Raw genomic sequence first — 14,290 nt, forward strand, 5'->3', positions numbered from 1 at the left:
TAATTGCTCAGAAAACCTCCAGTATTATCCTGAACTAGGGATGAGGAGTCGTCTTTTTAGTACCGGCACGTCAGCAAAACAGCTCATCGCCCATTTACTGCCTCATTCCGTTGTGTTTCACAACCATGCTCAAGCTGTATAAAATGAAGAAAAGCAATCTCACTATGGGGGCCTTGACTACAAAAAGAAACCCACATCTTCTCTTCAGTGTCTGCAGCTCCTCATGTGCAATTTCCTGTACAGCACACGCTGTGCGGTACGCGATTTGAGAAAGGTGGACCGGTCCAAAAATAAACACAGCTACGGAATACATTTGATTGCTCTTCAGAAAAACAAACGACAATTAGCTGATTACAAAAATCATTCATCTTAAAAAAAAAAGTCTCTCACTGTGCTTAAGCCCCATAAATATCTAAAATTTGCTTGGATGCAAACTTCACCATCCGTACCGCTTGTGTCGCACAATAACCAGTTCCTGCTTCAGAGTAACTGAAGAAATGGCAATCATGATTTTAGATAAATATACTGATTGTCATGGGGCTGTAAATCTGTGGGGAGACAAAGTTCTCTTGCTGCAGAGAACAGGAAATACCACCTGTGTTTCCAATTACACTTGTCTGCTTGGGCAAGGTGGGATTTTTCTCACCCTTCAAAGCTACTCCTTTAGGAGAAACAATGAAAGAAGTTAGGACTGGGACACAAATCCTACCAAGCAGGTTTACACCAAATTTAAGGACTAACACCTAAAAAAATATATTTATCTATTCCTTCATCTCATCATCAAATAGTTGTGGCAAGTTGATCTTGTCCAGATGTGAGGACCCCACACCCAGCCAGCCACTCTCTCTCCACAACACAACAGGCTGATAAGATGAAAAAGCCCTTGAGTCAAGATAAAGACAGGGTGATTATTTTCCACTTATTATCACAGGCAAAACAGATCTAAGGATAAATTAGTTTAATGTAACACCAGTTAAAAATAAACAGGGATGATGAGGAAAAAAATTAAAAGAAAAAAGTGAAAATAACTTCCCCAGCCACCATCCCTTCTTTCCAGAGCAAACACCAATCCTTCATTCCCTATTTCTTTACCTCCTTCTCCCACAGCCGAGTGGCACAGAGGGCATGAGGAATGGGGGGATGTGTTTAACTAAAAAAGTGTCTTTCCTCTTGTTCCTTCCTCGTATTTCCCCTGTACTTCAGCAGGGATCTTCCTCATGGGCCACAGCCCTTCGGGATAAACCAGGAATGGGTCCCTCCAAAGGCTAACCTGATGTTTAATGTCTGACAGACAGGATTTCACCTGTCTTGAAGCTATGAGCTTGTCTCAAGCCGTTTCATTCCATTTAACTCCTCCTAGAAACAGTACACAAGCTTATTAAGTTCAAGTTTAGTTCCTCAAATCTCCAAGACCTTGACAACATTGGATTGGAAGCAGAAATAATGGACTAATTCTTTTGGCACATACTTCCTGAAAGACACTTCTGCAAAGTAGCTCACCATCTTGAAAACCACCCAAAAACTCAGTAATCCAAACTGCCTTAAAATAAAGCTATGAAGCAGGCAAATTCAGGCAATTACTCTAAGTAGTCCATGTCAAGACAGGGCTTGTGATAACAACTTGAGATGAATTAGAGAAAGAAAAAACGTGATGTGACAAAAATCACATTCCTGTCCATCTTCATATTTCTCCAAGCAAGCTCTTACCTGTCCATGTAATTAAATTACCAGTGATGTTACAAGCTCAGGAGCCAAGGACTTCATTGGCAGGCGTCAGTCACTTTCCAAGAGCCCTGTTCAAAGCTGAAAAAGACACCAATTGAACAATGACATGTCCTTGGTAGTGCTGGCAATGACAGAAGCTCTTTTCCAGTCTTTTAGAGACAAAGAAACCCTACATTTTCTCCACTTAGAAATAATCAACAACTTGAGTGTAGGTTGACTTTATCTCAATAGGTCACCTGATGCAATTCTATGGGTCTTGCTAAGGGGAGCCACCAAGTTTGCTGCTAACACTCTGCACCTCACGGCTACAATACAGGCTTCATACCAAAATAAATTATTTTTCTCAAGATGAAGTACATTACTCCTAGAACCATTTGAAATGTGCATTTTACCAGCTTTTACCTGTTCAGTTTTACAGATGAAAGTCATTGAAAACCTTCTGGGATGTTTCTACACTGCATTTCTCACACTTCAACCATAGCAGTAAAAAATTTCCTTGAAAGAAACAAAGATTGGCCAAAATAGAAATTCTGAATGATGCAGTAACTTGAAGGTATGAAGTTCATTTTAATGCAACTTCGCTTCTTCTCTTAAACACACTGAAAAGATATCATCCAAAGCATTTCCTTATGCAAAGAAAACACACAACAACTTCATTTCTCACACAATATAAGGCATTGATAAAATTTCAGCAAACATTCAGAACCAAAATGCATCTGCAATGTAAAATGGTAGAAGGACACCAATGAGAAGACTCAGATCTCCATTCTATAAAGGAAGGGGGAATTCATCTTTAAATTCTTTAGCTTATCAGATGTAGAGACACTGACAGTCTACAGCTCAAAAGTCACCTCTGCTAGAATATTCACTCTTTTTTTGCACTTCAAAATCCTTATTAAGGAGCAAGACCTCATAACTTCAGCTATAGGAAAACAACTCTTCTCTGTAGGTGAGAAGGCACTACATTCTCAGCTTTTCTTATCTCCAAAGAAACTTACACCTCCCCACATAATTCTCCACATCCAAGGAGACTGACAAGCACAGAAATCTACAGATGTAAGGATTTCAAGGCTCAGGAGGCCGAGCAAGTAGGATAACTTCTCCTGCTCAAGCATTCACAGTGCCTGGGTAATGTGCTCTGGTCCTGAGGCACCAGCTGGCTCTGAAGGAAAGAGCTCTACCACTCAACACTGGGACTTGCTCAGTAGAAGGAAGAGGTTAAAACTCATGTAAAATGACATTTACCACAGTAATAAAAGGTGGTTTATTAAACAGGGGCTACACCACAATACATTAACTTACCTACCCAAATAACTGGACAAGACAAAATCAATTTCTTCTATTCTTCTTGCCTTCAGGGTTTTTTTAAGCACTTCTATTATAGAAGAATAAATATATAGTATATACTGTATAATATAGACTTGTAAGAAAACATGGAATACATTCCAGGACTTCTAGTGCTGGTCAACTGACAGGCTAAGAGGCCTGCCATGCTAAATAACAGCAAACAAAATTGTTCCCCGTTTTTATCCCTGACAGAAGACACAACTCTCACACCTACAAAGGCAGGATATTAAAAAGACACTGTTAATATACATGGATACTTGAGTGATTAATTATGGCATCTCAAATAATTAAAACTAATGATGCCACGTTACTGAATTTTTAACAGGCTAATCTGCTATAAAACAATTCTACTTGGAAAAACAAGCTTCTCTTTTCTTATCATTAGCAGGTAAGCATTGAAAAAGATACAGCTCTAAAGTTTACAGCACATAGAGACATGTACACAGCCATGATTACTTCTTACAAACCTCAGCCATGAGTGTAACAAGGAAGTTTAAAACTTGGCATTTTCCACAGCAGCCATCATGCAAAGAAAACAGGAGCTTGTGAAGAGATGCATCACACCATTTCTGCAATCTCCTGTGTTTCCCATGAAGGATTACTGCCATGCCTTAGAACGTAAAGCTCAGTGCCAGCTTCCTTCGTTATTCGCTGATTGCTTGCTGCAATTTAAGATGGTACCAAAAAATCAGCTGAACATGTACCTTATGTTTTGGGGGTTCAGGATCTGTTGGTAACTTATTCCAAATCAAAACTTCCCTCACTCAATCCCCATTTCTCTTCTCTTAGCCCTGGCAGTATCAAGAGCCAGCATCAGAGCACAGCAAGTCTTTCAATCCTGAGAAAAACAAAAGGGAAGGGAACAAATCCCTCCCTCATCCTAACTCAAGGCATTCAGCATTTAGTCAGAGCTCACCACCACAGATGTAGCTAAGAAACAATAATCCAGCCCCACTCCTCCTCTCCTCATATCTGTCTGTCTAAAAGGAAAAGACACAAACACTTCTTTCCTTCCAGTCAGCCACAGGTGGTGATTGAATCGATGGCAGCAGACATCAGCCATCAAATAAAAAAGGTTTATGTTGGTACATTGCTAAATATTAGCAGGGTGACAAGCTAAAAGCCCTCTCTCTGTCCTTTTCTTACAGGCAGCAGGTCAACAAAATGGGAATAAATGGAAATGTCCCTTTTTTTCATTCATCATAAATGAAACTACCTTGATATTATTTAAGAATGCTGCCCAGCTACTATATCCACTGTTCTTGAAACTAATAACCTGCAAAAGTATTTGAAACAGTTCAGGATACATCATATTCAGTAATTACATGAAAAAGCAAACAAAATTATCTCCCAGTTTTTTTCTCAGGTGGCAAAACCAACTAGTTAGGCAACTAATCAAAAAAACACATTTAGTTTCAATGAGAAGCTTTGACACTTAGATATTACAACCTTCCTTATATATCCAGTTTCTACACATCTAGGGCTGCTCCTTTTGCATTTAAGCAAGAAAAAGCATGAAAAAAACCCTAAAAATTTTCATTTCAAAAGCTAAACAAGCTCACCTTAAACTGGGAGAAGCTAGAAAACACAAAGGAAACAAATTGGTGGAGAAAACAATTAAATCAATTTTGCTCCACGACTGTAAACTACAAAGAACAAGTACTCACTGTTTTCTTACAGAAATGGCTTCAAGTCACAGGGACTACAGCAAATATTTACTAACTGCATCATCAGTGTGACTGCAATTGTACACATGGATATCAACCCCTAAAATCTAAAACTGTACACAAGCTCTGTAATCGAAGCTGCATAAATAACCAAAACCACACTGACTGTAGTCACCAACAGCAGAAATTTTATCTGCCATTTAAACTGAGATTAGAAAGAGGCGAGATGCACCCAACACACCAACTCAAGAGACAGTCCCGCTGAACTAGATTTAAACTGCAAAGAAGTTGAAATCTGTCTGGCATTCTTACACTTGATACAGCCTTGGCAAACTCATTTCCACCAGTCCCTGACAAATCAGTGTTGTTTAAACCCAGGATTTTGCCTTTCAGACCGGCTTCAAGAACTCACCGCATCATCCAGACAACGTGAAGCAAATCCACGTTAAGAGGAAATCTGTGTTAGGACCTACAGTTTGGCTGAGCATAGGAATGACTTGTTTCAACACTGTAAGTAATATAAGCAAGTAGAATATTTATAAAATGGTATTTTCTTGAGAGTGAGCATGAGTGCTCTAGTGACAAAACTGATTTCTTGACAGCCTTCAAGTAAGTTCAAACTAACACCCTTGATTTTTCTTAACCTTTCCCACTCACCTCAAATATAGCACTTGATTATAGTGAAAGATGTAGACTTCCATGTTGCACAAAGGAAAAAAACATCCATGAATTTTTATAAAAATGCAAATGGGTACATGCAGGAAACAAATTCTAGAGAGAATTATTTGTCACCGAAAACAAATATTTTAAAATTGCACACATACTGCAAAGTTCATCAGTCTACTCTCTGAAAAGGAGGATGGTTTATGCAAGCAAAGACAAACACTAAACAGCACCAGGTTCCACTTGCCCAAATATTTCTTATCCTACAATTTTACAGTCCAGCAAAACAATACCAGCAATTTAAGCTGCATTTGGCTCCTTCAGTTACCAAACATCTTCTGGATTCAGGAATGCAAGCATTACCAAGTAACAGACAACTACACAAGCTGCTCATGTAACACTAGAGAGAAAACAGCTGTAGTTTTAGTGTCATGAAAGTTAAACTACACCTTTTATATTAGTGAATTGGAATTATGACTAACTAAAGTTTCCAGATAGCTTTTTTCCTATTTTCATATGACCATGATCCAAAATAAGTTTTAATATTGAGTACAGTTGTATTCAATCATTCTTATTTTGCTGGTGTTGAAGGGAACACCCAAAAGGATTTCTTACGGACTGGATATACGCCTCATGCCAAGCATGGTGTCTGGTCACACAGAGCTCTTGGCAGGATAATTGTCTAATATGATAAATTATTCATTTTTTTGTTTGATAGTTACTTCTAGAAATGCTTTTAGTCATTTTATGAAAGAGCTACAACCTTTGAGTCACTTGGAAAAATTACTTGAGTGACGCTGTGTGCTTCATTCAGTTATTTCATGAAGTGCCTAAATGTTTCAAGCATTTCTTCATATGAACATTACATTACTATGATATGGAATCTCTTGCTACTAATGTTCTGTCAAAATGGGTTTTTGTGAATGGTTAATGCTTGCATAGAAAAATAAACCCCATGCACTTCAGAGTTCTCAGAGAGGTAGGGCTGTAATTCCAGAAACATGCCTGCTTTTGATATTCCCAGTGGCACCCTGCCTATGTTTTAGTAAGTGAAACACAAGTGTTCATGAAACTCTAGTCCTTCTACTTTTTTATTTACTTCTGAATAATGAACAGAAATGCATCTGTGTATTGTATCCAACTGCATATGGGATTCTTGCTAGGTGATTGTAATTCTGTGGTGAGCCCCGAGTGTGATTATTAACAAATAATGCTGTGTTGTGATCAACAATAAGCCAGTGGGCTTGAAAATTTGAGAAAAAACCACTTGTATTAATTTTCTGGAATGTAAAGCTCTCAGGTAAATCAGAAGAGCTGGCTCACAGGAGTGGCAGAGCACTGCAGATTTATTCCCTAGGTCAGTAATTTACATCCACTTCTACTTGACTCCCTGTTCTAATGTGTAATGTCAGTAACATTCTCCTGCTTATTAAAATTGATTAATAGGCAAAATATGGGGTCAGAGGATGCAGAACTCATCTTTTTAATCTGCCCCCAAATATCCAAAGTACTGTTTCCTTTCAATGGAGAAACGAATGAATTTAAATCTTCTAGTTTTGCTTAAAATTGCTGCATCATTTCTGAAGGCTTTGCTATTACCCAAATTCCACTCAAAATTGGTAGTGAGGTCTCAAGTCACTCTTCTTATTGGTCATGAAGTTCTGCACAGAAGAACCATGTGAGTCTTGGTGTGAGGCCACTGAAGCAGAGTTTTCTCTCTGGTTTCACTCACCCAAGAGACAGCTCTCTTGTCATTCACAGGATCCTATAAGCACGTGAGATCAGTCTTAGAAAATAAATCCAAACTATTGTTTCCCTACCATAAAAAGTGTGGAAGTTACTTTCTGTTGTTTCCATTCTGATTCATTTGTGTGAGTATTTCAGGTCCTCAAATTTGTCAGTGTCCTACTTGATCATCACATTTAATCCTTTACAGGTGCTAAAGATGCTCTTGTCTACAATGACTTTGGGGAACAGTCATTCTTTGGTCTGCACTCAGTAATTGTGTGATTTGCTCAAAGGACTGTAATCCTATGACAGAAGAAGAGCAATTAAATATCAGAATTATTCAATTACTCTTAATGTAGGGATTTAAATGTGTTTTGTTGCATTGTAGTGGTTTAGAATATTTTAAGACACTTGCACAGGCACAGAGTCTGAAACTCATAAAACAAGAAAAATGCCTAATTGCTCTATGCATGGATTATTTATAACTGTGTGGTCTATGAAGGAATAAGAATCCATAAAAAGAATACCACTGAGTGTTAAAACCAGTCTGCTTGCTGCATTTTAATTGGGAGGAGAGTCTTAGCTCTTTGGTTTCAGAAACATTGCGTTATGGATATGGTGCTTGCTTTCTAATTTTAAATCAGAAGGAGGAGTAAATATTGATTGAGGAACTTGGTGTATCAGGGTATAATTACTCTCTAATGATGAAGCCATGAAGCCTTTGGAGATTTCTGTTTTATTTGCTCTGAAGTTTAGATCTGCTAATTTACTTGGGAGGGGCAGGGAGAGGTTAGAATTACTGTATCTGCATATGGATTTGGGGAGGCATACCCTGAGTTATGCAAAAGTGTTTATGTCAGCCTACCTCTCTCTCTTCCTATTTTTTTCCTTGATTCGTTTGTTCTCTGCTCTCTTAATGAATACATGGATTTAAACCTCTTAGGGCACACTGAGGCTTCCTTCTGGTTCTCTCCTTGTCTGGAAGATACCAGCATAGGTTATGCCAGTGCATGGGTTTTGTCTAACAAGCTTGGCACAGAATTTGTTCAAGGCTGGCAAATGGTGACATCAGGAATGCAAAATACATTTAATTTCATTGAACGTGTAAAATGATTTCCTCCTGAATTCCCTTAAGTGACGCAATTCAGCCCAGGGTCAAGTTTTACGTCCAAGTTGTTACAGAAATAGTAATAATTCAGTCATAGAATGGCTGAAACAGCACTGTTATAGTGCACAATTCAAATCTGTCCCTACAGTGGTACTAAAATCAGTTATCACCTTTGAAAGCTTCTCTGGACACTTGGCACTTAAATTGATCAATTGATCCATTAATGCTCCCCTTTTGCTAACCTATTGGTTAGTTGGTCTCCTTTAATTTTCCCCTTTGGTGAAGCAATTCCACTGGTCTACATGTAATTTTGGTCCTACATGCCTTTTCAAAAACTGCATTTTGGGAAGCTTGTGCTGTTTTTTGTGTGGGAGAAGTAGGGAAATTGTTGTTACCTGTGGTAACTATCCAGAAAAGGAAAAGAAACCCCAAACCCCCATAGCTGATGTACTGTATCTATCTGGTTTATATTTCACATGGCCTAGAATTTGTTACCTGTGGCTGAAGGGAAACAAACAAACAAAAGCTACAAATGATAAAAAAGTCACAACTGAAAGAGGTGTAAGTTGTGAAAATGATTTGGAAAGAAATGGCACTTGGAGTTGGATTAGCTATAACAAGACCAGGCTTGCTCTGTTCTGAGAGTGAGGAATAATAGAAGAGATGTCACCAGAGGTCGGGGATTACCGGAGCCGCGGAAGACAAGCCTCATGCTATCATGGTCAGCAAGTCTCAGTTTATTGAAATCTTATGCACAACTTATAATGCTTTTAATTAGCTTATACATATTGCAAAAACTCAGCTCATTATTGGTGTGCTACCATTGACGCATATTGTTCTTTGTGGTTGGCCTTGCAGTTACCAGTTCTTTATCTTCAGCTTGCAGTTCTGCATATTTTGGCAGTTTCGACATCTTGTAATCTATGTAACTCTCTCTTCAGGGACATACTGACCCTGAGGCCTCATACTTTAACTAACCTTACAGTATCATGTCCTTTTTCTCTTAGCCATTCTTCTGTCAGGCTCTCTACACTTCCCCCGTTTTCTTTAATGGTCAGCATAGACAATCGGTGGTTTTCAAACATTGTCATTACCGTACGCTGCAAACATTGCATTAAACAGGGTAAGATAATCACGATGGCCAAAATTACAAGAAGAATGACTAACCCCATCTGTACTAAATTTTTCAACCACCCTGTTATGCCTAGGGACTGCAACCATCCATCTATTCCCAATCCTCCTTGTACCCTCAAATGTGTAGTCAAATCTTGCAACTTCTTAATTTGTGCATGTATAGAAACAGAACGATCTGATAAATTCATACAACACATCCCTTCAAATTCATCGCAACCGTGTCCTTGCGCTAACAACAAAAAATCAACAGCAGCTCTATTTTGAAGCGTAGCATGCCTAATTGAATCTACATCTAAGCTTGCGATGTGGCATTAGTTTGTCTTGCAAGCCAACATCCCATTTTCCTCAATGTGCTCAAGGCTTGTGCGGTCCCAATACCAGGGACAAGGGACCCGAAAACTGTCTGCACTGGGCTCCAAAAGTCTGCATTATCATCACAATCCTTGGCAAAGGCATGAACAAACCTTCTCTCTCTATGCTTTTGGTATCGATGCAGGATCATTGATGTATTGGGTGTTAAGAGAGTCAATCGGCCTAGCGTGCATGGACCGCCTTCCATTCGTGAAGGGATCCCTGCCCAGGCTCGATCTCCACATATTAGAAACACACCGTCTGGCAGCCTGATAGGCGTGTTAGAGGATCTTGAGATGTTCTGCGTGGTGTAATTACACCATGCTGAGTTATTTCTATATATCGACAGAGATGAGTTAACATTAATGGGCAATGACTTATTAGGTCCTACTCCTCGGGAAACATTTGTCCAATTAAACCTTAAACAAGCATCTGCTAATATGGATCCTAAAATCTCAAGCTCTTGTGGCTCAATTGCTAATGTAGGAAAATGGGGCATAATTTGGTCCCACTGATCTACATTGCCCTGGGGATTAGTGGAGTTACAGTTATGTGCTGATGATGGACAAGGCCAATTATCTAGAGGAATGCCTACAAGACAAGTGGAAAAAGGATTGCCTGGGGAGCTTAGGGCTAAACATATTGCTTCTTGGCCAGTTTTGTTAGCCAGCGTAACCCAAATATTTTCTTTGGGTTGTGCTGGTACATAAGCACAATTAATCAATGGTAGCGCCGCAAGCACAAGCAAAAGCCATATCATAATGTTCTGTCGTTCAAAAGATTGCCACATTTTATCGGTGGCTTTTTTGATGGGGCCTGCAACGTCGATCAAAACGACGGCAAGTATGGTCCCAATGATCTGGAGAAACCTGCCAATTTGTCGGGATCCGAACATCTTTTCCACAAACAGTATCAAGAATTGCAGAGTTGCTATCTGCGATGACACGGTCTACTGTGTGTTTCACTCTCCAAACCAGCTCCCTGAGATGTAAATCCTCTCTGTTTTCAATCTTTTGGACTGTGGTTCCAAATGGTTCTCCCACTAAGTCAACTAATGCTCTCTGGGGGGAGGCCCTCTGCCACTCAAAAGAGCAAACAAGGCACCAATACCCTCGTCCAAGCGCACGCTGTGACAACCAAAGAGTCTTTTCACACCCGCCACACCTCAGTTTAACCCACGCAACGTGTTCAACTGAGTAATAATGAAGGCAATGCCTGGGGAGATAGCGTAAAAAATGATTATTCAGAGCTGGGAGCACAGAGTCTTCTATCTCCTGTTCCGACTCAAACAGAATCCGGGTGCCGAATCTTTCCTCAATCCGCAGCAGGAGAGGTGCAATCGCCTTCTGAAGCCGGAGTTGCCTTCTCCTGTCTGGGCTGCTCACCGGGCTGCTCATCGGGTATGGCAGCATGCGTCCACCTCCCGGGTATCCACTGTGGACCTGTAGGGGTGGAAACACACACATAGCCCCGCCCCCAGTAAAGGACTTGGGCAGGATTCTGCCAAATGCTAGTCTTGGGGTCCTTATATTTAACAAATATAGGGGGCGAGGGCAAGGGATCTCTCTGAAAATGTACAATAACAGGGGGCGTGTCTCTGTCTCCAAACAGACATAAGTGGTTTAAAACAAACAGGCTTCTTAGCAGTCTCTCTGTGGGGCTCTTGATATCTGTGTATTTTTCTAAATAACGCTTCAAGGTCCCATTGGCCCTTTCTACAATTGCTTGCCCTGTAGAGACATGTGGAATACCTCTGGTGTGTTTGATATTCCAAAAGTCCATTAACCTTCTGAATTTCTGGCTGCAGTATGCTGACCCATTGTCTGTCTTTATGTTTCTGGGAACGCCCATTATAGCAATACAACTGTTTAGATGTTTCTCAACATGCTTAGCTTGCTCTCCAGGCTGAGCTGTAGCCCAAATATAATGACTATAGGTGTCAATAGTTACATGAACATATTTCAGCCTGCCGAATGATGGCACATGAGTAACATCTGTAACATTTGCCACAGTTCATTGGGCAACAATCCCTTTGGATTAACTCCCATGCTAAGTCCTATGCCCCCATTATGGTGACTGCAGACAGGGCAAGTTTTCACAATGGCTCGTGCCTCGCTGAGTGGTAACTGGAACTCGCGGGCCAGTCCTTTTGCATTCTGATGGAAGATATTATGACTTTCTTTCGCTGCTACGGTGCGTGGAAGGATGTTTTGCTGCTGCACCATTACTAATTATCAGCTCTGGCATTTCCTTCTCCAAGACCCTCTTTCCATTTATGGCTACGAACGTGGATGATAGAGTAGGGATACTTTCGGGCTTGTAAAGTTCTCTGCAGTTGCATAAACAGTTCGGCCAATCGAGGGTTGGTTACTTCTTTGACACTTGCATCTTCAATTCTCGATGCTACTCCAACGACATACATTGAATCAGAGACTACATTGACAGGCTCTTGAAATTTCTGGAATGCCCATATTACAGCTAAAAGTTCTAGGGTTTGCAGATTATCGTGCAAGGTTGCTAAAATAATGTGATGATACCATTGGCCGCCTCTATTCCAAGTGACTGCGGCTTTTCTGGAACGCTTTCCTGCATCGGTAAAAACTGTAATTGCGTCTTGAATGGGTTGATTTTCTCTTAATGGCCTGGTGATCCATTGCCACTCCCCAAGCCAATGCAGGACTTTAGGAGCTAACTGTCCTGTGGTGATGCAACTAGGAGCTTGTAAAAGTGCTTCCGTAAGGTCTGGCGAATTGAGGAGAAACCAATCAAGAGTTGCTTTTTCCATAGGTAACTGAATAATTGCAGGTTCTCTTCCACTCAATTCGATCGTGCGCAACCTGCCTTTAATGATTAAGGCCGCAAGCCGTTCGATTTTTTGGGTTATTGTTTTTCTTTGTTGCAACTGAGGGCTAAGCCATTCTAAAACCCTTGTCTCCCCCGCTTTCTTTAGCTGGATTATAGCTCCCAGAAGGTGATCTCTGCTATTCCAAATAGTGAGGCTGACTGGGTAAGCTGGATCGTAACGGCTGACAAATCCGGTAGAGATACCCGTCTTGCAGAGCGGCAAGCTGGGGTGGCGTTAGTGTCACTGGAGCGCAAGGATCTGTGCCCTTTAGCAGTGGTCGCAAGGTGTCTAACAGCGTGTTAGGAATACCAACGATTGGTTTAAGCCACTGGAGATCGCCTAGTAATTTTTGTGCTTCATGAAGAGTGGTTGGTACATCTTGAATAGTAAGCTTTTGCGGCCTTACTTGCCTTTCGGTAATAGTCCATCCTAGGTATTTCCATGGCGGTTGCACTTGAAGTTTTTCCTCGGAAACTTTGAGACCATATTTCTGCAACAGAGTGATAACAGCACGCACTTGTTCTGTAGTAAATGGAGATTTCTGAGCAAATAGTATATCATCCATGTAATGATAAATGATAGTGTCTGGCATGGATTGCCTAATAGGCTGCAATGCTGTATCAACGTACAGCTGACACAAAGTGCGTGAATTTCGCATGCCTTGGGGTAACGTTGTCCATTCAAATCGCTTGTCTGGTTCTCCTCTATTTAAGGAAGGTAAGGTAAATGCAAACCTTTTTGTGTCTTGAGGGTGCAGAGGTATTGTGAAAAAACAGTCTTTCAGGTCTACAATAAGAATAAGCCAATCTTGGGGTATCATGGCCGGGTTAGGGAGACCAGGTTGTAAGGCTCCCATGGGCTCCATCTGCTGATTAGCTGCATGCAAGTCCTGTAATAAACGGTAGTTGCCTGACTTTTTCTTAATGACAAAAACAGGCGTGTTCCAGGGACTTGTAGAAGGTTTGAGATGTTTTAGTTGCAGTTGTTCTGCCACTAAGCGATGCGCTTGTTCAAGATTTTCCCTTTTTAAGGGCCATTGCTTAACTACCACAGGTGTATCAGAGATCCATGTTAATGGTAGAGGGGATGTCCAAGCAATGGCCGTCATGATAAAGGGGAATCTGTGAGTACATACCCTAATTGCGACAAAACGTCTCTTCCAATAATGCAATCGACCTCCGCTGGGAGCGGGGTCAGTGAAAAAATTGTTGTTGCCTGTTTTCCTTCAATTTCTGCGATGATCAATGGGGAACATTTAGCAAGTCGAATTCCTCCTATACTGGAGACTGTAGTATTGGCTGATAAAAGGGGCCACATTTTAGGATATTTATTAGTGTCAATAATACAAGTATCTGCTCCAGTATCTAGCAGGGCCTTTTCAAAGGTAATGGTCTGCCCTTGATAACGGAGATGGCAGGCTTCCTTTGGTCGTGTGGCGAGGTCAATGACAGGCAGAGCAATGCTCCCTGAAGAGCCAAGACATTTTGTCCGACGTGGTTCAGTGGATCGAGGCGGTATGTTAACAGTCAAGTGTGGCAAAGGCACAAAGTGCGCAATTTTTTGCCCTTTTGGAATGGTAAGCGGAGGGAACTGGGTACTAACAATGATGAAAAGTTCTCCTTCAGTATCAGCATCAACTACCCCTGGTTCGATGGAAAGGCCTAGAACGGACCCTGAGGAGCGGCCTAAAATCAGTCCCCCAGTTGGCTGTCCATTAATAAT

The 14,290-nt window shown here is 40.8% G+C and overlaps 1 protein-coding gene across 1 annotated transcript; it reads right to left on the minus strand.

Annotated features, from left to right (window-relative positions):
* Positions 1-9,125: 9,125 nt before the first annotated feature.
* On the minus strand, positions 9,126-10,656 carry LOC147653187 (uncharacterized). The gene is given in 2 exon segments (XM_086890081.1): positions 9,126-9,667; positions 9,670-10,656. Coding segments are annotated over 2 exon segments (1,416 nt in total). The 5' UTR covers positions 10,619-10,656; the 3' UTR covers positions 9,126-9,200.
* Between the last annotated feature and the right edge of the window lie 3,634 nt (positions 10,657-14,290).

Source organism: Cyanistes caeruleus, chromosome 5 (assembly GCF_971803275.1).
Source record: "Cyanistes caeruleus chromosome 5, bCyaCae1.hap1.1, whole genome shotgun sequence".
Classification (NCBI taxonomy): domain Eukaryota; kingdom Metazoa; phylum Chordata; class Aves; order Passeriformes; family Paridae; genus Cyanistes; species Cyanistes caeruleus.